Genomic DNA, 27,967 nt, shown 5'->3' with positions numbered 1-27,967 from the left:
CGCTATTAAAACCAGTGCCACAATAATACCTCATCATCATCATCATCATCATCCTCATCCTCATCATCATATGGGCTTAAGTGAAAACAAATGCCATGTTTTGTACCAGCAGAGTGATGTCTAAATACTCAAAAACGTATTGAATCTGATATTTTCAGAATCAGAAAACATTTATTTAACATATTTAGGTGTACTAAATGTATATATATATTATATATAGTCACATATAAGTACACAATTGTATACAAGATGCTGACTGGTTGATCAGCCCAGTCCTGAGTGTTTCTGTCCAGAATGGGTGGTGGAAGTGTTGCAGAGCCTGACAGCAGCAGGCAGGAACAACCTTCTGGATCATTCCTTCAGACAGAGAGCATGGAAGAAGCTGAAGCTGCTCCTCAAACTGTCCAGGTAGGAGCTATTGTCCAGGATTGCCAGCTGTTCTGCCAGCATTCTGGAGCTTCATTCTAATGACAGACTCTGTCTTTTTGATGAGTATCTTCAGTCTGTGTGCATTCTTTGTTGTGATGCACGCGCCTCAGCAGCAATAGACTGTTAAAACATGTGGAGCATTATGCTGCCGACATTAATGGACCTGAGCTTCCACAGGAAGTAGAGACAACTCAACCCTTCTTGTAAACAGCATCTGTATCAGTGGACCACTCCAGCCTTTAATCCAGATGAACTCCCAGATACTTGTAACAATGTACCCTCAATGCAGGATGCATCCACTGCATGTTGTCCAACTTTTCCCTCAGCCTCACAGACGTTGAAGGCCCTGGAGAAGTCAAACAACATAATGCACACAGTGGTGTTGGGTCTATCCAGGAAGGAATAAGTCCTCTGGAGACTCTGGACTCTCTGAAGGTGCAAGCTCAGGGGTGCGCAGGCAAATGCTAACTAGACAAATGGTAACAAAGATCAGTGCTAACAAGACAAATGCTAACAAGACAAATACTAAAAAGACAAATGCTTACAAGAGGAATGCAAACATGACAAATGCTAACAATATCAATGCCAACAAGACAAATAATAACAAGACAAATACTAACAACACAGATGCTAACAAGACAAATACTAAAAAGAGTAATACTAACAAGACAAATATTAACGAAAAATGCTAACAAGATTAATGCCTACAAGACAAATGCTAACAAATGGAATGCTAATAAGACAAATGCTAACAAGACAACTACTAGCAAGACAAATGCTTGCAAGACAAGTACTAACTAGACATATGCTAACAAGAGGAATGTTAACATGATAAATGCTAACAAGACAAATACTAACAAGAAAAATGCTAACAAATGGAATGCTAATAAGACAAATACTAACAAGACAGACGCTAACAAGACAAATGGTAACAGGAGGAATGCTAACAAGATTAATGCTAACAAGAAAAATGTTAACAAGACAAATGCAAACAAATGGAATGCTAACAAGGCAAATGCTAATGAGACAAATGCTAATCACACCAGTTTTAACATCTTTACTGGTTTCCAGTCAGTCACAGGATAGTTTAAAAGCCAGCTAATGGTTTACAGAATCCCAGTATGGTTCAGGACCAGAATACATTTGTGATGTTCAGAGAATATAAACCTGCGGAGACTCAGGTCAACTAGTCCAGACCAGATACCAGACCAGAGTCCAGACCAGATACCAGACCAGAGACCAGACCAAAGTCCATAAAAGAGACCAGACCAAAGTCCAGACCAGAGACCAGACCAGAATCCGGACCAGAGAATAGACCAGAGTCCAGACCAGAGACCAGAGTAAACATGGAGAATCAGCATTTAGCTGCAAACCAGTGGAAGAAACTGGCCTCCAGTGGAGGTAAACTCACCACATGTAATCCAGGTTAAAAACGTTTCTCTTCTTCTGCATGAAATCTACACGGAAACTTTAATCTGGCTTTTAAATGTAAATTATTTCATTGTGATCTTTGCTGTTTTCTCTCTACAACACCTGCGATGCTTCTGGTGTTTTATGTGAAGCACTTTCACTTGGTTTCTACATGAAATCTACAAATAAACCGATCCTCCTCATCTCCATCCATAATAAATCCCAAACCAAGTCTTTAAAACATGTGGAGTTTTATTCAGAAGCCAGGTACACGGACATTTCAGGGTGTTTCAGAAAGGTACAGACACTTTGTATGTATTTTAAAATTCACAAGCACAGGATATGAAAAAGTCCAGCATGCAACGTCAGTGTGCGCTCCAGTACCAGAGACATGACACATCCAGACGTGTCGGGCTGAGCAGCAAGCTTTTCTGGAACTAAAACGTCTGTTTTTCTGGACACAAGTAACGACAGAAGGAGACGGGATTGGAGGAAATCTGGGAGTTTTTCTGCCACGGTACACTAAACTCCCAGATTTTCCATGCCGGTGTCACACCGGTGTGTGGCGAGAAAATTTCACCTAATTGGTCTAAAAAGTAGAGCGAAAGATCATAAAATTCCTTTTTCTTGTGTTTATCTGATTTCTGTTGAAGACACTTTGAAGAGATGGGGTTTATATTATTAATTTAATTTGGTTTGCGGTGTGCTTTGGGACTTTTTCCAGTCAAAAAAAGAGTACCGTGGATCTGGAAAGGTTGGAAAACACTGGTGAGAATCATGTAAAGGCAACAAGCGTTGGATGTCAAAGATTAACAAATGACTTCTACCAGGAAAACGTTTCGCTCGGATGCTGACATGATGCATTCTTCTCATGATCTGCTGGGATTTAAGACACGGCGGCAGACATTCAACCTGATAACTGTGAATGACATTGGCACTTGGGGATTGGCGGTAAGCAGCGGGGAAATGGCAGTTTGGAGTGCTTGATAGGTAAAAAGTAGGGGCGAGAAGAGGCGTTTGGTGTTCAGAAACGGGCACGGATTCTTTCCAGTGGATCTGTCTCCCACATCTTGGGATCCCAGGCCTGGAACCAGCCGGTGAAGGTTGGAGGCTCGGCCCCCTGTTTGATGGTGGTGATGGGCAGGCCTCTCCGTCCAGACGGGTCCGAGTCCACATAGTCCTTCGCTGCATGACAAGGAGTTTACAGAGGAAGGGAAAGCCATAAATGGCGGGAACGTCGGGGGTTCATCTTAGTTTTAAATCAAGAAAATTCATTTGTTACCAAATATCAAGTGAAACTTCAGAGGAAAATGACGTTTTTAGGTCAGTAAGTACAGCAGGAGGTAGAGCTGGGTGGAAGTCTGAAGCTGTGAGGGAGCATTTCTAGCTCGCCATGAGTCTTTTCTCATGGCTAAAATCCCAAAGATCTATTTTCTGGCCAGATCCCACACACACAGTAGGGTCCACAATAAGGCCGATGTCTGCAGGTATTCCATGTATTCGTGCTCCAACACAACTGGCTTCCATTAAAAGGATCCAACAGCTGATGAAGTTCTGCACACTGAGGGATGAGAGCAGGGATACATGGAAAACCTGCAGGATTGTGGCTCCAGAGGACCGGAGTTCTGTTCTATTCTATAGTTATCTAGTAGACGCTTTTATCCAAGCAACTTACATACACACTTATATCTCAATAGGCACATCAGGGGGAAACTTGGGGTTTTGCCCAGGGACACTCTGGCACATGGTCAGAGGAATGGAATCGTTCTCCCAAATTTCCAGTTAGAAGACGACTGCTCTTCCTGCTGAGCCCCGAAATACTGCCTTACACATTCATTTGTTATGTTTGAACACAATCAGCCTATCTCATGGTGTCTTATGGTGTCTCATGGTGTCTCGTAGTGTCTCTTGGTGTCATGGTGTCTCATGGTGTCTTATGGTGTCTCATGGTGTCTCGTAGTGTCTCTTGGTGTCATTGTGTTTCATGGTGTCTCTTGGTGTCTCGTAGTGTCTCGTAGTGTCTCTTGGTGTCATTGTGTCTCATGGTGTCTCATAGTGTCTCGTAGTGTCTCTTGGTGTCATGGTGTCTCATGGTGTCTCATTGTGTCTCATTGTGTCTCTTGGTGTCATGCTGTCTCATGGTGTCTCATGGTGTCTCATGGTGTCTCTTGGTGTCATGGTGTCTCATGGTGTCTCATAGTGTCTCTTGGTGTCATGGTGTCTCATGGTGTCTCATGGTGTCTCGTAGTGTCTCGTAGAGTCTCGTAGTGTCTCTTGGTGTCATGGGGTCTCATGGTGTCTCGTAGTGTCTCATGGTGTCTCATAGTGTCTCGTAGTGTCATGGTGTCTCATGGTGTCTCGTAGTGTCTCGTAGTGTCTCGTAGTGTCATGGCGTCTCGTAGTGTCTCTTGGTGTCATGGTGTCTCATGGTGTCTCGTAGTGTCTCTTGGTGTCATGGTGTCTCATGGTGTCTCGTAGTGTCTCGTAGTGTCTCTTGGTGTCATGGTGTCTCATGGTGTCTCGTAGTGTCTCAAGGTGTCTCATGGTGTCTCGTAGTGTCTCGTAGTGTCATGGTGTCTCATGGTGTCTCGTAGTGTCATGGTGTCTCGTAGTGTCTCGTAGTGTCATGGTGTCTCATGGTGTCTCGTAGTGTCTCGTAGTGTCTCTTGGTGTCATGGTGTCTCATGGTGTCTCGTAGTGTCTCTTGGTGTCATGGTGTCTCATGGTGTCTCGTAGTGTCTCGTAGTGTCTCTCGGTGTCATGGTGTCTCATGGTGTCTCGTAGTGTCTCGTAGTGTCTCTTGGTGTCATGGTGTGTCATGGTGTCTCATGGTGTCTCGTAGTGTCTCTTGGTGTCATGGTGTCTCATGGTATCTTGTAGTGTCTCGTAGTGTCTCATGGTGTCTCGTAGTGTCTCGTAGTGTCATGGTGTCTCATGGTGTCTCGTAGTGTCTCAAGGTGTCTCATAGTGTCTCGTAGTGTCATGGTGTCTCTTAGTGTCATGGTGTCTCGTAGTGTCTCGTAGTGTCTCTTGGTGTCATGGTGTCTCATGGTGTCTCGTAGTGTCTCGTAGTGTCATGGTGTCTCGTAGTGTCATGGTGTCTCGTAGTGTCTCTTGGTGTCATGGTGTCTCATGGTGTCTCGTAGTGTCTCGTAGTGTCTCTTGGTGTCATGGTGTCTCATGGTGTCTCGTAGTGTCTCTTGGTGTCATGGTGTCTCATGGTGTCTCGTAGTGTCTCTTGGTGTCATGGTGTCTCATGGTGTCTCATGGTGTCTCGTAGTGTCTCTTGGTGTCATGGTGTCTCATGGTATCTTGTAGTGTCTCGTAGTGTCTCATGGTGTCTCGTAGTGTCATGGTGTCTCATGGTGTCTCGTAGAGTCTCGTAGTGTCTCTTGGTGTCATGGGGTCTCATGGTGTCTCGTAGTGTCTCAAGGTGTCTCATGGTGTCTCATAGTGTCTCGTAGTGTCATGGTGTCTCGTAGTGTCATGGTGTCTCGTAGTGTCTCTTGGTGTCATGGTGTCTCGTAGTGTCTCATGGTGTCTCGTAGTGTCTCGTAGTGTCATGGTGTCTCGTAGTGTCTCGTAGTGTCTCGTAGTGTCATGGTGTCTCGTAGTGTCTCGTAGTGTCATGGTGTCTCATGGTGTCTCATGGTGTCTCGTAGTGTCTCTTGGTGTCATGGTGTCTCATGGTGTCTCGTAGTGTCTCATGGTGTCATGGTGTCTCATGGTGTCTCGTAGTGTCTCGTAGTGTCTCTTGGTGTCATGGTGTCTCATGGTGTCTCGTAGTGTCTCATGGTGTCATGGTGTCTCATGGTGTCTCGTAGTGTCTCATGGTGTCATGGTGTCTCATGGTGTCTCGTAGTCTCATGGTGTCATGGTGTCTCATGGTGTCTCGTAGTGTCTCATGGTGTCATGGTGTCTCATGGTGTCTCGTAGTCTCATGGTGTCATGGTGTCTCGTAGTGTCTCTTGGTGTCATGGTGTCTCATGGTGTCCGTTCTGTGTCCATCTTCACTCTGATAAGCTAAAAGTGACTCATTCCACCAAACCCCAGTAAGATTCAGAGTTTCAGGACTGATTTAATCTCTGCTTACTTCTCACTCCGCTGTAAGAAGTAAGCAGAGATAAAATCAGTCCGGAAACTCTGAATCTTATTAGGATTTTGTGGGATGCATCACTTTTGAAATCACTTTTGCAGCAGTTTGGAATCGGGTTTATTTTTGTTTGAAACGGAGCCACGTTGTATGGAAGGTATTTGTGAGATGAGCAGCAACGTTTCCATGCTTTCTAGAGGAAACGACGCGTTTCTCATTTCTAGAAAAGGACTTTTATCACCTCATTTTCACAACTGTAAAAAAAAACAGAACTTGATCTTCCTTCACTGAATATTTCTGATTCAACACTGAAAACTGATGAAAATTAAAAACAATTTGACTAAAATATAATTTGGAAATGAAAAAGTATAACTGTACACATATGTAGATAAATTGTACAAATGTTATTTTAATACTTTATGCATGAAAAACAGTCAATTTTAGTGTCTTTTAGACTTGTTGCAGTGTGATCAGAGTAAATAAGACGTGAAGGGAAATTTACTTTACTGTCACCTGAATCCAGCGATGAGGAGATGCAGGCGGCCAAGCATGTGAATTTAACTACTTGTTTATAGTCGTTTTTATCGATATCACTATTTAATATGTAGAAAACAGCTTTGCGAACAGACCCTAAAGGCAGCAGCTCTGAAACCAGGTTCTCTTCTCCTGAAAACATGAGTCTGCACAACACCAACCTATCTTAGGAGCTCCTTTCTTCTCCTCCTCGTTGGCTTCGTTGCCGACCCAAAGGAAGAGCTGCAGGACGAGACACACTCATTCACTCCCAGCTCACAGAAAGACACCGTGCACAATGAATATTCAACAGCTGTCTCACCTGGTCCCAGGTGTCCAGGATCATGACATCATCAGTGGCCAGATCTGACTGTGTGAATTCTCCAGGAACCTCCTCCACCTGCATGCAGCATATGTCAGAAGATATCCGTAAATAAGACGTAACACCGGCGAGTTTTCTGTGTCGCAGCAGCTTCAGATGAGACTTACGATGAGTCGCCCGGTTTTGTTGGAGCAGCCGAACAGTCGTGGGGGTCTGACCATGTTCTGCAGACTCTTGGAGACCTGGTACTCCTTTTTGCCTCCCAGAGTCGACCAGAAAGCCGCTGTGAGGGAGGAAGACGACATCTATTTAGCAGGAAAAGAGTTGAAGCCTCTTTGATGCGTCATCTTCTGGTCAGACCAGATGTTTTGCAGCTGTTTCGTTTGCAGCTGAGCTGTTTGGGTTACTGTTGCAAAGTCCCGTCTGTGTAGGAGACCCACCTGGCTCCTTGCCCTCCGACACATTACTGGCGCTCCCACCCAGAAGGCCCACCACATGCTTGGCCGCCTGCATCTCCTCATCGCTGGCGCCCAGACCCCTCCACACAAACAGGCCGCTAGGCGATTTCAGCACAAACACGTCGTTGGTGTTCAGATTGGAGGCAGAAGCTTCCACCTGAGGAAGCAGGCGAGAGGAAGATGAAGACATCCGTCCTCCTCTGGACAAGCCAGCGTGCCGCCAGCCGACTCACCTCCACGGCCCGGGTGGCGCGGGAAGAACTCTGCCGGATGTGGAAGAGACGGGTGCTGGCGGTCTGGGAGTGTCCATCTTTGCGGGACGTTCCTCCGCTGTGGATGATCATGGGTTTGCCCTGGAAGAGGCTCATCAGGTGGGGAGGCTCCCGACCCTGGGTTACTCTCACCTGTGGACAGCAGGAGCGGAACTGTTAGTCCATTGCACCAGAGGAGGAGGTGTCCTCCTCACCTCGTTGAGTTTAACCCAAACGGCATCATAAAACGGAGATGATGACGCAACGTCAGTCAGAACTTTTTATCCAACTGCAGAAAGATTAAACCCAAGATTCACCAAGACCGCCTCCGTTTGCAGCCGCCAGACTGCAACTCTGCACAGCACACACATGTGATTGTTTTTTTTCATTCAAGATCTTTTTATTGAGACTTTCTAAGTGACAAGCATACAGAAAAAAAAAGAACAACTCCAAAACTTTTACATGAGAAATAGGCAGATGCAGGAACCATAAATACAGTGGAGGGTGAGGAGATAGTGAGACCTAACAACACAACTAAAGCACAAATAAAAAAAACAAGAAAAAGAAGAAGATGAACACCCAGAACCCTGTTTCCTTACTCAGTTTGGAGGCATGAGCCAGTAAATGAACATAAGACTTGTAAAACAATACTTTGTGATGTAAACCTGAAGCTGCACTAGAAGTCCTGCTTCCATGTCTTTTGGAAAGTATTTAAAAAGGGTCCCCATGTCTCCTGAAACTTCCTGCTCTTGTGCTGAAGAGAGCATCTAATTTCTCGATTTCTAAATGTTTATCATGGAAAGTTTGTTTTTTTTTATTGTTAAATAGAAAAATCTGAAAAATCCACATTTCTGGAAGATTTCTAAGGAACTTCTGGAACTGCGCAGTATCTTTGTATCTGTGATCATCACTCACGGAGAGTCAACATGGCTCATTTTGTTTACGAGACACTGTTGCTGCTTGTGGCATCAACATGAAACTTGATGAAACACCGCCCTCCGCTGGTCATCCTGGGTAACTGCGTTGTTCCCAAAGTTCCCTCTTTAATCTGCATGTTATTCCTCCTACTCCACCTCACAAGTCTTAATATTTTGTCACTTTTTGGGTGTGAAATGTTTCTGTTTGTGGTGTGAAAGTGTCCCGTGGGTCAGGATCTTACCTGAACAGGTGATCCTCCCATCGAGTCATCCAGCTTGACTGTGAGGAACGCTGAAGCCGCCAGCTCGTCTTGCGTGCACTTCAGGCCCTGCCAGGTGTAAATGATGTGCTGCTCCCGGCTTCCCTGTCTGTAGCTGTAGAGGATGAGGTAGCAGTCTCCACCGAAGAACTGACCGTAGCTGGCGGGATCCACAGGCACCTTGTCACCGTTCTCAACACGCCAGATCTGAAAACCAGCAGAGAATCCTTCTCAACACGCAGCTAGAATATCATAGATGAGGAGGTGGAGAGGGTGTCCCGCTCTCTAACACACACTAACTGTTTGATAACTGTAGTCACATGAGACAGACATGAGAAATAAAACACATTTACTTTAATAATCTGGATCACCAAGTGGAAATATTTATAGCAGTTCAAAAAGGTCCATAGAAAGGTAAGTTGGTGGTTTTGGGGTGCAGGATGTGGAGCTGCATGTGGTAGCAGGGGATCGGTTCTGGTTTACTGTCTGGTGGTGGTAGACTGGATCTTAGTGCTGCCAGGCTACTGACACTGCGGTCAGGATGTGTCTCAACCTCACCTTTGTCTGTCCTCTTTACAAAAAAAGAGAAAAATATCTGTTTCTTTTCATTCTTATATGTTCCTATAGAACACCCGACCGTATGCAGGACGTATTTCTCCAGATTTACATGTCGTAGCTACTGAAGCCTGCTGTCTAAATGTAGCTGGATCATGTGGGGCAGGTGAACAGACAAATGTTTTACTCCTCTACTTATTACTCTAAAAAGTCTTTATTATCCAAAAAGATAAGAATTAATGGAGCATTCTGACATGTCAGATAAGAAATATCACATAGCCTAAGCATGTAGGAGGGACTTCTGACAAACAAAATGGTTATTTAATCATCACTGTGACGGACTGCGAGTCCTTTCATGCTTATATGAGGACACAAGTCTCACCAGTGTGTGAAATAAAACGTGACGTTAAGTGTGATAAAATAACAAAGGAAATTGATTTTATGTAGGCTACATGTTATACTACTGCAGGTTTTAAAAGTATTTATACATATTTCTTATTATTTAAAACAATATATACACATAATATTTGTATACTCTCATTTTTCTACATAAAGATGATAAAAGTCTTTGTGTGAATTTAGCTTGTTCTTGTAGTGCCGAGAGTTTTTGTCTTGGGAACATTTGTCATGGGATCATGTAGCTTTATATGAATGTTTTCTTCATTTAGAGAAACGTTAAGTTAAAAGATTAACATTTTTTACCTTAACATGTAAAAAAACCATGAAATTTTCTACCTTACCGTTTATCTGAAAGAAGAAACCATTTATGTAAATAAGAAATAAGACACAATGAATCTTTTTGAGCTTGTGTAGCGCTAGCTAAGTTTTTTGAGGTACTACTGAGGCATCTCTATAGTTTTTCAGCTCCATTATTAAGATCTTGATTAACTGAATCCTTATATACATTCAGTGGAAACTAAATTTGACATGGTTCCCCCACATTATCTAAAAACTAATCTAGTGATAGCATATGACCAGATTAGCACTGCTAATCTGGTCATATGCTGGTTCATGCTAACATTAGGTTAGCATTTCAAAGCGTTACTAGTTTTATACATTAACATGATCTCTTCTAGAAATGTGCAGCCAAATGTCTACTTTTGAGGGGTGACTAGTTGGGAAACTAGCTGAAAACTGGTGTAGTGATACTGGTGACCCATGCAGGACATTTCTGTCTTCCTCCTTCAGGAGCCTGTCAGTCACCTGAGGTGGCATTCGGGACGTCAGACATTGGCGCCCTTCTAGCTCTGCTGCTGTTAACACAGCTTCTCCTTTCTCTGAGGCATGTTTGTGCTGCGGGCTGCATGGTGGCACAGTGGTTACCACTGTGGCCTTACAGCAAGAAGGTTGCTGGTTTGATCCTTGGCTGGGGTGAGGTTTGGTCAGTGGCCTTTTTGTGTGGAGTTTGCATGTTCTCCCTGTGTATGTGTGGGTTCTCTCCAGGTACTCCGGCTTCCTCCCACCGTCCAAAGACATTGATGTTAGGTTAATTGGTTACCAATAGGTTACTCTAAATTGCCCACACAACCACTAGGTGTAAGTGGTTGTGTGACCCTGCGATGGACTGGCGAGCTGTCCAGGGTGTACCCTGCCTTTCGCTCCAGCTTCCCCACGACCCTTCATTGGATTAAGCGGTTAGGTTGATGAATGAATGTTTGTGCTGCTTTAAGACGCTCCTACCTGGACCTTCCCCTTGCCATCGTCCACCATACCGTGCTGAGCTGCCATGGCTTTGTTGGAGTGTAAGGTGGAGGCGTCAAAGGGAATTTGCTCCACTTTGGCTATGCGGCCGATGGTATAAGCCTTACTGGGACCAGTAGTCTCATCCTTGTCCTTCCAGTCACTGAAGAACTGCTTAAAGAGCGTAGTCTCACCTCCTGCAGGAAGGACTTGGATCTGCAAGTCAAACTCAGTTAGTTGGGCTCTGACGAAGAGTTACTGGTATCTTCTTGAGCGATTCAGGACGTGTCCGCTCTACCTGCGTCTTATTGCTGTATCCCTTGTCTTTAATGAACTGCTGCCCTGCAGACATGGCTGCTTTACGCTCTGATGCATTGGCCTTGGGACCTGTTTGGAGTCAAATGACAACAAGAAGGGCGTCACTTTTTAAAAAAAATATGGTGTAACTCAAGTAAACCAAAACTGCTCAGATATGTAGCAGGCAAACAGTTTTTTCTGATGCATTGTCGAGATTGTATGTTTCTGGTACCTTTCCATACAAAGATGTTCTTGTCCACCCCGTTGTCCAGGATGTAGCACTCCTCAGGAGACAGCATGGCCTGTTTGAATGGACTGGACGGCGCCACGGCCGTCACCTTCATGGAGCCTGAAGCATCGGAGATCTAAACAAAAAAAGGGACAACACTGATCAATCCCACCAGTATCTTCTTACAAATCTTCTGAAATTTATCCTGAAGTTGTACTTCAGAGGTTTTCCATGAAAACCCTCCATCATATACAGGAACATGTCCATATTTCTAGAAACTGCTTGTGTCTTTACACCAGAAATGGACAGAGATGAGGACAAACAGCAAACATAACACCAACAAGCAGGGCCGGATTAAAAGTGCACCAGCCCTCGGGGCCAGAGTGTTCCAGGGGCCCCTTCCCCACCGCAACATTGTGAAAATTGTGAACGATACACTGTGAAATTACATTTCTAACATCTCTCAGCCAATGGTACCAAAAGCAATACACTAGACACTGTGGTATAACTATCTGGCTTTCATATTTTTTTTGGTTCATGTCCAAACTGCTGATGTTTTCCCAACGTGTGCCCCGAGTGGGCCCCATCTGGGCGTGGCCCACGGTCCTGTTCCAATAATACCCATTGGATAATCCGGCCTTTCCAACAGAATGAATTAAAATAAAGCATAAAGATGTGGACTCATACCGATTTGGTCTGGTTTTTAGCAATAACTTTGTTATAAATACACAGTTAGATCCAGATCAAATAAAAGCAACTTTATGTGCAAATGGATCAAAGCTGGACAGCAGCCGGCCGTCCGTGCGTCCAGCAGGATGGGCATACTGGTGGTGAACTGGTTAATCTGAGATTACTGTTATTTTTGTATTTCCCTGAGCTGAGGAGCAGAAAGAACACACCGGCACTTCGTAGGAGTAGGAGTGTTTGCAGGATTTGTCCTGAGCTGAAAACTAATCCTGGATTCACAGACTTTCCTGAATGTGGCCTTGGAACATAAAAACCAACTGGTTCATAGGAAGGGTTGGTGAATAAGGCCGTTCTTTCTGTCCCTCAGCTGAGGACTGCCATCTTGCTTTCCTCACCATGTAGAGGGCGCCCTTCTTCCTGTTGGACGTGTCCACCTTGTCGTCGTCCGGAGTGCTGGGAGCGATGCTGGTTTTTTGCCCCAGAGCCTGACAAGCAGAGATGCATCACCATTAGCATTTGTTCAAGCATTATTTGGTGTATTAAGATAAAAACACAGAAGCAGAACAAACTATTCTGTCCTGCAGTTTCTCTCCAACATAAAAAAGGCCCAAAGGAAAAGCTTTCCCTCTCCTCAGGCTCATTAGGCTTCCCTCAACGTAAAGGAAGTGTTTGCAATGCCAACGTGGCACAGAAACAAGGACGCCATTGTGTCCGGCCGTTCCCACGCTGACTAACTCAGCCGCAGGAGAAATGCTCCAGTGACACATGGACCTTCTGCTGTGTGAAGAACCCGTTTCAGGTTCAAGTTTAGCACCATTCTTCAGGAGAGAGAGAGGGAGAAACGAGGAAAGCTTGTTTAACCTCGACGACTGCAGCCGGCTCTTCGCCCTCCTCCACCATGTGAACCTTCGCTCTGCCGTTCCTCTCATTATCTCTGATGTCGATGGCGACCTGAGAGGCCTTCAGTCGCTCGAAGCGGTTGCACTCGCTGCCGCACCACTGATACACGTCCTGCAGGAACCAGGAAAAGACAAAGTCCAGCCTCATTATTACTGACTTCCCAGCCGCCAGCTGGAAGGACAGACGGCAGCGAAGTACCAACGTTAGCCAACACTGTCCATCCATTCATTCTTTATTCACCAAAGAACTTCACAAATATAGATTCATTAAGAAACACAGATGTGGATATTCAGATAAAACCAAACCAAGACAGAAAAATAGCAAAAATAAAGTAAGAAATAGAGAGAATATATAGTTAATGTAGGTTATCATAAACAAAGACAATCGACTCTAACGTCTTTGTGTATGATGACTTCTGGAGGTCATCATACACACTAATCCTGTCACAAGAGCACACACAGCCAATGAGGACTTCAGAGTTCCAGGTCCTCATGTTGCCATTACACATAAAACACCGTACATCATGTCCCTCTACTGACTGCTTCTGGTTTTTTACCAGTACTGGTAGTTGTTATCATAATTTCCAGGCTATAAGCTGCTACTTTTTCCACACAATTTGAATCCTGCAGCTAATTTATGGATTTTTACAGGCTAGCGAGATATTTTGTGTATCATCCATACACCCTCGTCATGGAAAACAGGAAGAGATGCACATGATGCAGCCTTCAGCCTGTTGAGGAGGGAAACAGAGCTGCTGCATACTCGGTGAAGGTGCGGCTTATGTCTAGGTGTCCTCTAACGTGCTCTAAAATTACTGTGTTGTTATTGACAGTCATGATAAAGGTTGTGATTGGATAATTACCTCCTCCAACAAGGTGGTGGCACTATGTAATTATTATGTTTTTGTTCGTCTGTCTGTCTGTTGGCAACTTCATGCAAAAACTCCTGGGCGCATTTTCAGGATGTGTCTCTGTCTAACTTAGATTCCAGTAAATAGTGGGAGTGATCCGGAGCCGCATCTGGATCCTGATGTTTTTTTAAAAATTCATTGTGAGATTGGACCTTTTTCAGTATATCTGCAAATAACACCACAATAAATGGTGAGAAAATCCAGGAAAAGTTCCCAACAGGGTTTCCAAGATATCAAAGATAGATGTGGATCCTAGAAACATTCTGGATACTACCATCCAGAACAGGAACAATATTCTGGATACTACCATCCAGAACAGGAACGGCATTCTGGATACTATCATCCAGAACAGGAATAATATTCTGGATACTAGCATCCAGAACAGGAATAATATTCTGGATGCTACCATTCAGAACAGGAACAATATTCTGGATACTATCATCCAGAACAGAAATAATATTCTGGATACAACCATCCAGAACAGGAACGGCATTCTGGATACTATCATCCAGAACAGGAATAATATTCTGGATACTAGCATCCAGAACAGGAATAATATTCTGGATGCTACCATCCAGAACAGGAACAATATTCTGGATGCTACCATCCAGAACAGGAACAATATTCTGGATACTACCATCCAGAACAGGAACGACATTCTGGATACTACCATCCAGAACAGGAACAATATTCTGGATACTACCATCCAGAACAGGAACAGCATTCTGGATACTATCATCCAGAACAGGAATAATATTCTGGATACTAGCATCCAGAACAGGAATAATATTCTGGATGCTACCATCCAGAACAGGAACAATATTCTGGATGCTACAATCCAGAACAGGAACAATATTCTGGATGCTACCATCCAGAACAGGAACAATATTCTGGATACTACCATCCAGAACAGGAACAATATTCTGGATACTACCATCCAGAACAGGAACGGCATTCTGGATACTATCATCCAGAACAGGAATAATATTCTGGATACTATCATCCAGAACAGGAATAATATTCTGGATGCTACCATCCAGAACAGGAATAATATTCTGGATACTACCATCCAGAACAGGAACGGCATTCTGGATACTATCATCCAGAACAGGAATAATATTCTGGATACTAGCATCCAGAACAGGAACAATATTCTGGATGCTACCATCCAGAACAGGAACAATATTCTGGATACTACCATCCAGAACAGAAACAATATTCTGGATACAACCATCCAGAACAGGAACGGCATTCTGGATACTAGCATCCAAAACAGGAATGAAATTCTGGATACTACCATCCAGAACAGGAACGACATTCTGGATACTACCATCCAGAACAGGAACAATATTCTGGATACTACCATCCAGAACAGGAACAGCATTCTGGATACTATCATCCAGAACAGGAATAATATTCTGGATACTAGCATCCAGAACAGGAATAATATTCTGGATGCTACCATCCAGAACAGGAACAATATTCTGGATGCTACAATCCAGAACAGGAACAATATTCTGGATGCTACCATCCAGAACAGGAACAATATTCTGGATACTACCATCCAGAACAGGAACAATATTCTGGATACTACCATCCAGAACAGGAACGGCATTCTGGATACTATCATCCAGAACAGGAATAATATTCTGGATACTATCATCCAGAACAGGAATAATATTCTGGATGCTACCATCCAGAACAGGAACAATATTCTGGATACTACCATCCAGAACAGGAACGGCATTCTGGATACTATCATCCAGAACAGGAATAATATTCTGGATACTAGCATCCAGAACAGGAACAATATTCTGGATGCTACCATCCAGAACAGGAACAATATTCTGGATACTACCATCCAGAACAGAAACAATATTCTGGATACAACCATCCAGAACAGGAACGGCATTCTGGATACTAGCATCCAAAACAGGAATGAAATTCTGGATACTACCATCCAGAACAGGAACGACATTCTGGATACTACCATCCAGAACAGGAATAATATTCTGGATACTACCATCCAGAACAGGAATAATATTCTGGATGCTACCATCCAGAACAGGAACAATATTCTGGATACTACCATCCAGAACAGGAACGGCATTCTGGATACTACCATCCAGAACAGGAATAATATTCTGGATACTAGCATCCAGAACAGGAACAATATTCTGGATGCTACCATCCAGAACAGGAACAATATTCTGGATACTACCATCCAGAACAGGAACGGCATTCTGGATACTACCATCCAGAACAGGAACAATATTCTGGATACTACCATCCAGAAAAGGAACGGCATTCTGGATACTACCATCCAGAACAGGAACGGCATTCTGGATACTATAATCCAGAACAGGAATAATATTCTGGATACTAGCATCCAGAACAGGAATAATATTCTGGATACTAGCATCCAGAACAGGAATAATATTCTGGATGCTACCATCCAGAACAGGAACAATATTCTGGATACTACCATCCAGAACAGGAACGGCATTCTGGATACTATCATCCAGAACAGGAATAATATTCTGGATACTATCATCCAGAACAGGAATAATATTCTGGATACTAGCATCCAGAACAGGAACAATATTCTGGATGCTACCATCCAGAACAGGAACAATATTCTGGATACTACCATCCAGAACAGAAATAATATTCTGGATACAACCATCCAGAACAGGAACAGTATTCTGGATACTATCATCCAGAACAGGAATAATATTCTGGATACTAGCATCCAAAACAGGAATGAAATTCTGGATACTACCATCCAGAACAGGAACGACATTCTGGATACTACCATCCAGAACAGGAACAATATTCTGGATACTACCATCCAGAACAGGAACGGCATTCTGGATACTATCATCCAGAACAGGAATAATATTCTGGATACTAGCATCCAGAACAGAAATAATATTCTGGATACAACCATCCAGAACAGGAACGGCATTCTGGATACTATCATCCAGAACAGGAATAATATTCTGGATACTAGCATCCAGAACAGGAATAATATTCTGGATGCTACCATCCAGAACAGGAACAATATTCTGGATGCTACCATCCAGAACAGGAACAATATTCTGGATACTACTATCCAGAACAGGAACAGTATTCTGGATACTACCATCCAGAACAGGAATAATATTCTGGATGCTACCATCCAGAACAGGAATAATATTCTGGATGCTACCATCCAGAACAGGAACAATATTCTGGATACTACCATCCAGAACAGGAACGACATTCTGGATACTACCATCCAGAACAGGAACAATATTCTGGATACTACCATCCAGAACAGGAACGGCATTCTGGATACTATCATCCAGAACAGGAATAATATTCTGGATACTACCATCCAGAACAGGAATAATATTCTGGATGCTACCATCCAGAACAGGAACAATATTCTGGATACTACCATCCAGAACAGGAACGGCATTCTGGATACTACCATCCAGAACAGGAACGGCATTCTGGATACTATCATCCAGAACAGGAATAATATTCTGGATGCTACCATCCAGAACAGGAATAATATTCTGGATACTAGCATCCAGAACAGGAATAATATTCTGGATGCTACCATCCAGAACAGGAACAATATTCTGGATACTACCATCCAGAACAGGAACGGCATTCTGGATACTATCATCCAGAACAGGAATAATATTCTGGATACTATCATCCAGAACAGGAATAATATTCTGGATACTAGCATCCAGAACAGGAACAATATTCTGGATGCTACCATCCAGAACAGGAGCAATATTCTGGATACTACCATCCAGAACAGGAACGGCATTCTGGATACTATCATCCAGAACAGGAATAATATTCTGGATACTAGCATCCAAAACAGGAATGAAATTCTGGATACTACCATCCAGAACAGGAACAATATTCTGGATACTACCACCCAGAACAAGAACAATATTCTGGGTACAATATTCTGCATAAAGTATGCTGCATGACTCACATCTGGAACCTCATCTGGAAACTCCCAGAAAAGACATAAATGGGTAAAGAGGTGGAACTAAGAGGGGGGCTGTCAGAGTGGGCGTGGAGGATTGACATCTCGCGAACTCCGACTTGCCTGTAACGAAGAGATAACTGAGCTAACCTGGAGCTAACGGGAGCTAACCAGCTAACAAAGATTAGCGGGCTAAAGCTAAGTCACGCTGTTAATCGGCTAAAAACATTTTACATTCCTCCTTCTCAAAGCAGAAGATCGGATACCTGTCAATCAAAAGGACATGCCCCTAAATATTCCGGATTTTAATGTAAAATTACTTCTATACAGAGGTGTAATAAAAGAAAAAATTCACTCCCCCCCACAGTTGCCATGAAGGTAAACCTGACCTGTTAAACCTACAATGTATTTTCTTACCAGGCTGTAAACATATTTATTTCTGCTGTAAACATGTTTATTTCTGCTGTAAACATGTTTATTTCTGCTGTGAAGTTGGTCTTTTTAACGTGGGAGTCTATGGGGATTTGCTCTGTTTTGGAGCCCCTAGTGGATGAAGGGGGAACTGCAGTTTTTGGCACTTCTTCATAGGCTTCACTTTTAACCGCTGGAGGTTGCTGATTGGATGATACCTTTCAGTTGTTTGTTCCCGAGACACCTTTTACATCCTAATGTGACAAAACCTGAAGTTTTAATCAGTAACAATGTCCGATGAACATAATAAGATTAGAGACGAGGAGCAGTTACGTGAAGTCTACAGCAAGCAGAGCCGGGATTATTTCATGTCCCACGGTTTGTTCATCTCTGGTCTATTAAAACCAGACCACATAGTTTTCTCACTTTTTATCACCAAATCTCATCAAAAACTAGTTGAATTAATTATAAATAAATGAATAAATTAACTTTCAGTCAGATTTAGAGTTCAGATGCAAACAAGCATCTGACCGCTGTATGAGAAGTACTGATGTTTTCTGTATCTGAGCAGGTTAGGTGATGTTAGGGGGGGTTAAACCACTGTCCTGCATGAAGGTGTCACATCAGGGTGTGACATCCCTCCCTACAGCTGAAGACAAAGCAAACCTAAAGCTGAGGGTTAAAGACCAGCTCACCTTTCCCAAGTCGATGATGAAACAATCCCCCTTGTTGAAGCTGGACCAGGACATGTCCACCTCGGTGGCTCGGATGGCCCTGCGACCCTTGACATGAAGCAGACGCTTCACATTCATGTCATTGGTCACCACATGCTGGAAACCAGAGGCCACGCCCCCTTTCTGAAACACAAAAGTTACCATTGAAATAAGTCCAACATGCGGCTCGGGGACCAAAACTGGCCCACCAAAGGGTCTAATCCGGCCCGCAGGATGAATTTGGTGAATATGAAAATGACAAATATGACATTAACTTCAGCTTTTCTAATACAAATTACTGCTTTTCCTAATAAATGTAGAGCATTTGGACACAGAGCAGGTGGACGACGCCTTCTATCCTGAATGTCTTCCTAACTTCACACATCTGACTTCGCTTTGTGTACGACACACATGTGCGTTTAAAATAACCTGTAGATCTGTAGATCTAACTCCATCATTTCCTTTGTTTTAGTAAATACTAAAGCAAAGAAAAAAACACAGAGTTTTCATTGTCTGCAGTTTCTTATGGTCCTGCTCCGGCCCACTTTAGATCAGATTGTTATGTTCGTGGCCCCTGAACCATGATAAGTTTGGCATTCCTGGTTTAAATGTACATTTCTATAAGAAAACCTTTATTAAAACATCAGTTAAAATGGAAACGAGCGCTGAGATCGGCCTGATGACACTGCGAAGTCACGACGGTGCACAGATGAGATGTTTAAGGCGGGACGAGTGGCGTCATGAGGCACAGAGCTGCAGCACAGTGAAGGTGAAGGATGACATGAACAAAAACTTTACATTTCATCAGATGGAGACGATGACACTGTCGTGATCCCTGCTTGTAGTCTCCGGCAGGATCAGTTCTGTACCTTCGGGTAGGGACTGTAGCGCAACGTGCCGTCCTCGGTGGAGCCATTAAACAAAACAAGTGTTTACCAAATATGCAAATCAATGCCTCAAACAAGCACAAGAAACAGCAAGAAACAGCACAGTCAGTCCTGCAGTGCTGCAAACAGAGAGGAAAAGCTGGGAAGAAGACGGAAAACCGGTTACCTAAAAATAAAACCACATTCATTCAACGGTCTCAACATTGACAATGAGGGCTCTGTGATTCGGAGAATTGTTTACTGATGAGTGACTTGGCTGGGTGCGGTTCTGCTTTCTCTGAAAACCCTGAGAGTGTGTGGACAACAACATGAGAAGCGCAGAGTTTCCAACCACCAAAAGAACCCGTAGTAAACAAGCATTTAGGCTAATTACATCAGCCAGAGTCAGGCTGGGGGGAGCTGGATGTTGTTCAGGGCAATGAGAAGCAGATGGATGGTAAACGTGGCTCCGTTTGTCCTCCTTTGAGCAGGCTGCTGAACTGGTTATGGCTGATCAGGCTGCGGGACACGCCCCGAGCTTCAAACAGCACATGAGGGGAATGTTGCATGTCTTCTGAACTTCAGACTCACCAGCTTTACTGCTCGCCGAAGGTCACGGGTTACGACAATCATTAAACAACAGGGACGAACTGGAGTTGTGAGGCAAACTGGGCTCCATGTGGGAGGTGTTAGCCTCCAGTTCTCACCCTTTATATTCGCTTTGCGTTCAAAGGAAGCATTTATAACTATTTATAGCAGACAAAAGGGAAGAAACGACCTGCCTAAACCATCATAAACACAAACTTTTATCTGTCTGTGGAGGCTAAAAGCGAAGCAAGCCCACCTGCAGCCTGTCACCAAGGTGAGGGGTCTGCAGCCACGTCCACAGCAGTGATGCTAGCTGTGTTTAGGCTTACCTGTTACCGTGGCAACCGTTTGAAAGAGGTATGACGTTTACCGTGTCCCCTATTGTGTGTTAGCATGTAAACACTTGTTTGTTAGCAGTAAACGCAGCTGTGGCTGGCGGGTATTCAGCTCATACAACACAGTACTGGAGAACATCGCTAACATGCAGAACTGGTTCCTGCATGTGTTTGTGAATTACCGAGTCGTTCGCCCAAGTACGGACTCGTTCCCACCTCGTTTGGCTTCTCATACGTATCATATAATCAGCTGTAGGAACTCATTATCTCTGCTATGTGTGTGAGAAACATGGAGGACTGAACACTTTTTTTTTCTGCTCATCTTAACCAGCTGGTTTATTTCCTGATCATAACCAGGATTTTAAGTTACTAAACGTTACAAAGTGGTCTCTGTGCATTTAATTCATCTGGAAAAGTACCAGGGAATATCTCCAAAAGGAGCTGAAACCACTTTCCACCACTGGGAGCAGGGCCGGATTAAAAGTGCACAGGATCCTGGGCCCAGAGTGTTCCAGGGGCCCCCTTTCCCCACCGTAACATGGTGAAAATTGCGAATGAAACACTGTGAAACAACATTTCTAACATCTCTCAGCCAATGGTACCAGTACCAGTACACCAGACACTGTGGTGTAACTACCTGGCTTTTATGTACATTTAGTTTCATGTCCAAGCTGCTGGTGTTTGGCCCACGTGGGCCATCTCATCCGGCCATGACTGGAGGGGAAAACTGAACCATGTGGTGGAACTGCACCATAAACCTCCATGATGACGGCTGGGTGTGTTTCAACAATGAGGAAGTGCATCGCAGGTGGATGACAGTTTAATGAGACCACCAGATTTGATAAACACTAAATCTACTGACCGTATATGTCTGTGATGCCGTGACATGAAAGTGGAGAAAGAATTTCACTCCCATCATAAACTCTGGTTCATTTCTTCTCCTTCACAGTTTGCCTGAAAATATCTGAAACAGCCGAAAGGTTAACTTCTTCTAGACGACGCATATTTTTCCTGCTTCTTGTCTGATACGGAAAACCTCTAAACAAACGAAGTATATCTTCACAACTACAAGGGCTGTCTGTATAACCTCGGTCTAAACCAGGAGGCTGGCATGTGAGATATCAACAGATGTGTTGGAATGAACACGTCAGAGTGAGTTCACCTGCAACACGGTAGAAATGTAAATGTTTTCTCCTCCTTTCACTGTCTGGTAAAAGTAGAGAACAGCCGCCCAGTTCATCTGGGAACCAGTATAGTCATGTCTGATGAGGAACTGTGCACAAGCAGTTCTGCTTTTTGAGCTTCTAAGCTAAAAAAGTGAAGCCGAGTGGTTTTAGTAGAGGTGTTACGCAGGTAAATTTCCCTGGAAGCCAATGGAGGCCTATCTGTGGTCAGAGTCAAGAGAATCCAGGGATAGACCCCACATCCACCACAGAAACACCACCAGGATCCAGGAAGACGTGAAGTCTGAGATTGATGGGAAGAGAGAGTACTTCACTATAAAACCTCCTTCATCTCCATGGCAACTAGCAGGACCTTCATGATCTACAGTTGTGTTCATATTTATTCATCCACTTTCATTAAAGAAGGAAAAAAACAGCTGCCTGTAAATGAACTAAAGTAATAATAAATAAAAATTTAATGAAAATCATCACATTATTTTCTAATTCTGGTTCAATAGAAATATTTTTTTTTAAAAAGCAAACAAATCAGATAATTTATTACATATTCCATCAGTCATAAAGTAATATTTAGTTGAAGAATCCTTTAATGTTTCCGCTCCAGTCAGGTGTTTTCTGTTCCTCTCAGTCAGACTTCTGCACCTGTTGACAGGTATTTTGTCCCACTGTTCAACAGAAAAGTCTCTCATTTGTCCATTTGTTTGTTTTTTTTCTTTCTTCAACTCAATTAAATGAAAAAACAGTGTCTTATATTACTAAATTCTATTTTTGTAAATTTTTAGTTATTGTTCCTTTTTTAAGTCTCCAGTTATTTGAGTGACTGTTGTAAATTCAGCTTTTCTTTAATGAAAGGAGATGAAGACATATGAGCACAACTGTAAAAACCTTCAGTAAGAGTGACCGCAGTCATCCACATCTGGCTCTGCTGCCTTCTGAAGCTCACCTGGTACTTGATGCCTGACTTGAAGTACCCCAGAAAGGTGCCGGACTCGTAGCTCTGCACCTCCCTGAACTGCACCGGGCCGCCCCCCAGGAAGTCATCCAGCTGTGTGGCAAAGATTGCTGCTGCTCCGCTCTCGTCCTGCGAACACTCATCGCCTGCAAACAACAAACCTGGTTAAAGGCTGGCGTTCCTCCCAGTCGTGCTGCTCAGCTTATGGAAACCATGACTCAGTTTGCAGCTGCTTTGCATCCTGTTGCAACAACGAGGACGAAACTGTTCTATAACTGAACATGACTGAGACTGAAGCCACACACACGTTATTTATACTGGAGCAGAAAACTGGGAGCTGGCGCTGGAGGAGACCCGGCAAGTCCAGACCTGCACAGACCGGAGCCGGTTCCTTGTGGCTTACAGAAGTGTTCCAGATGTGAGTCATGCTGCATGCTTGATCCAGACCTCTGTTCTTGTTATGCAGCTACAATTCTTACAGAGGATGAGAAAGAAACAAGCTTTCCTCAAGTTAGGAGAAGTAAAACCTGACCATCATCATCATCACTGTCTTCATCAGGATGAGCTGAGAGAACTGTGCAGCGCAGAACAGATCGCCGCGCATCGATAAAATCACCAAACATTTCAACTGAAATACAGTCATTCACATAATCATCAGTAACTTTCATGTGCTACAAGTTGTTTCACTCGTACACGCGTGTACATTTTCACATGTGTGTGATAATCCTGACACCCTGAACCGAGTCTCCTCATAATGCAAACTGAAGTCACACATTCAGTCAGAAAAATATTAAAAACAATTCTTAATTAATCTGCTGCGATGGAAATATTTAGCTTTAAATATACAATAAAATCAGAAAAATATTAAAAATAATTCTTAATTAATCGGCTGCGATGGAAATATTTAGCTTTAAATATACAATAAAATCAGAAAAATATTAAAAATAATTCTTAATTAATCGGCTGCGATGGAAATATTTAGCTTTAAATATACAAAAAAATCAGAAAAATATTAAAAATAATTCTTAATTAATCTGCTGCGATGGAAATGTTTAGCTTTAAATATACAATAAAATCAGAAAAATATTAAAAATAATTCTTAATTAATCGGCTGTGGTGGAAATGTTTAGCTTTAAATGTAAACCTCAAACTTCATGTGGACAAATACTGAATTTTGGTTCATAATTAAAGCAATAATAATAACTAAAGCTTAATAAAAGGGATAAAAAAGAAAAGGAGAAGTCGCATTAAGGGAACATACTGTGGTGAAATGGCTCGTCTCACTCAGGACAGATGTGTCAGGTTATAAACACACTTCCTGTTTAAAAAACTGATCTGATATTTGAAAGATGTGCAGCGAAGCAGAAAGTTTCTTCATGTTGAGGTTAAAAAAACTCCTCCCACGCAGCCAGCGACTGAGCATGCAGCAACATACTTCCCCGTCTTACCCAGCCACATGTGGATGTTGTACGACGGTGCAGAGGTGGTGAAGAGCAACAGGTAAGCGTCCCCGCTGTAAAAGCAGCCGTGCAGGGCTTTGGGAACCGGCTTGAGGTCCATGTTCTCGATGCGCCACACCTGCAGCCCCGGCGCCTTCCCTGCAGTCTGAAACTCCTTGTGGGAAACCATGATGGCTCTAAACACAACAGGCAGACACACACTGTGATTTTTTTAGATTTTTGCCTTGCAAATCTTTGCAGCAAATGAGCTCATGATCATGCAAATGCCAAGTCTGGACATGCAGGGCGACAGAGAAGCAGCAACAAAGGAAAATCATCCACAACCACAGCATGACGGGGGGGGTTTGGCTTCTTTATCAGGTAGTCTGTGGGTGAGAACTGAGAGGCCATAAATACATCTGCTCTCTTCACTGTTTCTGCCCACATTTAGGCCTTTAATGTGCAGTTAATGCTGGACTAACTATAAAGTAGGTCTTCAGTGCACAACGTCCACCTGAGCCTCCTGCAGCGATGAGAATGGCCTCATATGCAAAACCGAACAAGTGCGAGAAACTATTTCAGTCTACTTGTGAAAGGAAATGAATAAATGTAAAATGTGTGAACAAGATCAATTAGATACTTTATTTTAAGCTGATATATTCGTATGAAAGGCCACGACTACGTCAGACTAAGCAGAGTCGGGTCAGACTGGTCCAGTTTAGCTCCAGATAACAGATAAAAGTTTTTATTTCATTATTAGAAGAAAACTTCTTTCTTTTTTAACTGTAGGACTAAATAATAATTCCCTTATTTCACATTTCATTTTATAACTTTACAATGTCTGGTTTCTGAAGAGGGCGGCCCCCTCAGACACACATCAATCTCTGTATTCTGACCCCAGAAATCATCTGTTATTCCTCACATTAGGCTGATGTTTTGGTCAAAAGTTACTCTGTTTACTTTAAGTTTACATTAAAGTGAATGAATCTCTAAAGTAAAGTACTGTTCCATTCATGTCATAACGTTGATATTTTCTAATGTTGCCTGAATAATATTCCATAAATGAAGACAAACACTCCAATATACAAGTTTTAACACACTTTTAAAATAAATCTAAAGGAAAGTTTGTTGAAGCCTTTTGGGATGTTGTTAAGAAAAGAAAAACAAAGTGTAATAAAGTTTAGATTAGCAAATATGCAAAAACCCAAAAAATATTTAAAAAATAAAGTTATGAGCCACACAACATGTCCTGCAGTCTGCTGATGCATGTTTTTACTAACTTATAGCAGACTTATTCATTGGATTATTGCAGGAAATACTGATGTATTTATTTAGTTCTGTTTTCTTTTTCTAATATAAGCTAAAAAAAAAACATTCCATAGAAGATGATATCTGTGATGAGCCGCTGAGCCGTTCACATGCAGCTGGAGTTTTTTAAAGATGAAACTTTGGTGACAAAAAAAACGAGTCTAAGCAGCATCAAAAGCTGGGAGATTACACCGATTGCCATTTTCTACGGTTACACAAGAGCCAGATTACACATCTGTGCTGCAGCAGGATTACTTTTGCATTGAGACGGATGTTCTCGTTGATGACACAACCCCAAGCATGTCCACTCACTTCCCACTCTCCCAGCTTCCCACCGTGACCCTGAACTACACCTCTGTATGGACAGAGACATCATGTCACTGCAGGGAAACACACATCATCTTGAGGAACATCTCCATGATGCTCAGCTGGGCGTGACATGAGGGGCCTGCAGCTCAGCTTTCAGAGGGGAAGTGAGCTTCCTGTAAAGAAGCTGATCAATACGTGCTGCATCACGGATACATCTCTAGAAAGCAGAAGCGTCGTGGCCTTTAAGAAACCATGTCTGGAGTCAGATGCAATGTGAGGATGTTCCACAGTAATGATCAGCACGCTGCAGGAACATGCAGCTCTAATGCAATCTACTGATTTATCTACTTATTAACTAGCTGCACTTTCATAGGATAAAACAGGAAGCAAGTCATGCACGATACTCTCCCCCCCCTCCTCCCCCCTCCTCCCACACACACACTTTTTTTAAAAATAGGATTACACAACATTTCCTGGACTTCTACTGCAGCTGCTTTACTGCTCCACTTCATCCAGCAGATAATTCACTGACAACACGGTAAACGTCCTGAATCCATCATGAACTCCAGTCTGTTCCTCTCTGCTGCTGCTGCTGCTGCTGCTGCTGTGACTCACAGCTGCCACATGAACTTTCCACATCTGGAAACTCGCTCTTATCCAGCTTCACCTCTCCTCTGAGCACCAGGCGTTGCGCGCAAACTGCGAACTTGTGCGCAGTTTGAAGGCAAAGTGCAGCAAGTCGCGACAGCAGGAAGGAAAAAGCGGACTTACAGTTGGAGGTGGAAGGCAGAAAAGGTTGAACGGCACCGCTGATGAAGGTTGCAGACGTCGGAGTGAGGCGTGTAGGGGCGTCTTTGTGTTTTAATGTGCGCTAGGAAGGAGGAGGGCGTGTGTTCTGACTGGTACGCGCACACGAGCAGGGCGCACTGATTGGTGGCTGGAGATGATTGTGCCAACCAGTGCGCGCAGCTCTAAAAATGGTTTTAAATCCTCATTTGCAGTGGCGGAGCTAGACTTTTACAGATGAGGGGACCACAGGGGGCGGGGGGACTTTATCAGGGGGTCGTATACAAAGAAAGAAGGTGATTTTGTTCTTCTCTCTCTGACATACACACATATAAGCTGATGTACTAGCTGTGGCTGCATCAGGCATGAAAATAAAACATCTTTACATTGACAATCTGGATCCAATGGAAACATTTGCAACAAGTTGTAAAAGGTCTTTTGGTTGTCTTGTGGTTCAGTTCGTGGAGCCTGAGTAGCTGGGAGATCAATGACCCCATTCACACTACAAGGAGAAGTGGCTCAAATCGGAATTTTTTTCCATGTGTGACCCATATCTGATCCTTTTAGGACAGTCTGAACTGCATGTATTGATTTCAAATGATTTATTCCAATGCTACCGATATCAAATTTGACCCATGACGTTTTTGTGTGCTCATAAATCAAATACATATCAGATCTTTTTCAAAGTGACCTCAGTCTGAATGGTCATGTCACATTTAATCTGACTCATTAAAGTTAGCCAGATGTCAGGGAAGTTGGGACCACCGGTGAAGTGTAGCATACTGCTAACCTTAGCTGAGCTGCTGGGTGACGCAGCTACATATGTAGAGATGTTTGTAACTGTGAAAGCAGCATCACAGGGGGTTTAGACGTGTGTATATTCAATGCTGACTGAAAAATAAGTGGCTATACTCCACATATCTGCGTATACTCTGGACTACACCACTGGTTGGGGTGCGACAAAACCAGTAGCAAAGTATGGAAGAAAACAAGCATGGTGGATATCACCGCTACATCCACACACCTTGTTACAGAGGTACTGTAGCAGCTATTGCTGCCCTGAAGCAAATTGTTGGAGTAGGTGCTTTTTTTCTTCAGTTCCTCTTTTTCCCTTATTAAAAAGTAAAGTAGTATGCTCATGTCAAGCTGGTTCTTCAAAACTGTTCTCACAATG

General features: G+C 43.2%; 1 protein-coding gene across 1 annotated transcript; it reads right to left on the bottom strand.

Moving 5' to 3' along the window:
- Positions 1 to 2,089: 2,089 nt before the first annotated feature.
- On the bottom strand, positions 2,090 to 26,863 carry scinlb (scinderin like b). The gene is made up of 16 exons (XM_079243343.1): positions 26,779 to 26,863; positions 24,400 to 24,587; positions 22,943 to 23,097; positions 19,012 to 19,173; positions 12,963 to 13,112; positions 12,497 to 12,586; positions 11,418 to 11,550; positions 11,187 to 11,275; positions 10,889 to 11,104; positions 8,636 to 8,860; positions 7,459 to 7,629; positions 7,208 to 7,382; positions 6,935 to 7,050; positions 6,768 to 6,845; positions 6,628 to 6,688; positions 2,090 to 3,024 (listed from the first exon to the last, which is right to left on the bottom strand). The coding sequence occupies exons 2-16, from the start codon at positions 24,578 to 24,580 to the stop codon at positions 2,864 to 2,866; spliced, it is 2,163 nt and encodes a 720-aa protein (XP_079099469.1). The 5' UTR covers positions 24,581 to 24,587; positions 26,779 to 26,863; the 3' UTR covers positions 2,090 to 2,863.
- Between the last annotated feature and the right edge of the window lie 1,104 nt (positions 26,864 to 27,967).

Source organism: Telmatherina bonti (assembly GCF_933228915.1).
Source record: "Telmatherina bonti genome assembly, chromosome: 7".
NCBI classification, from domain to species: Eukaryota; Metazoa; Chordata; class Actinopteri; order Atheriniformes; family Telmatherinidae; genus Telmatherina; species Telmatherina bonti.
This window is presented reverse-complemented; position numbering and strand designations above follow the sequence as displayed.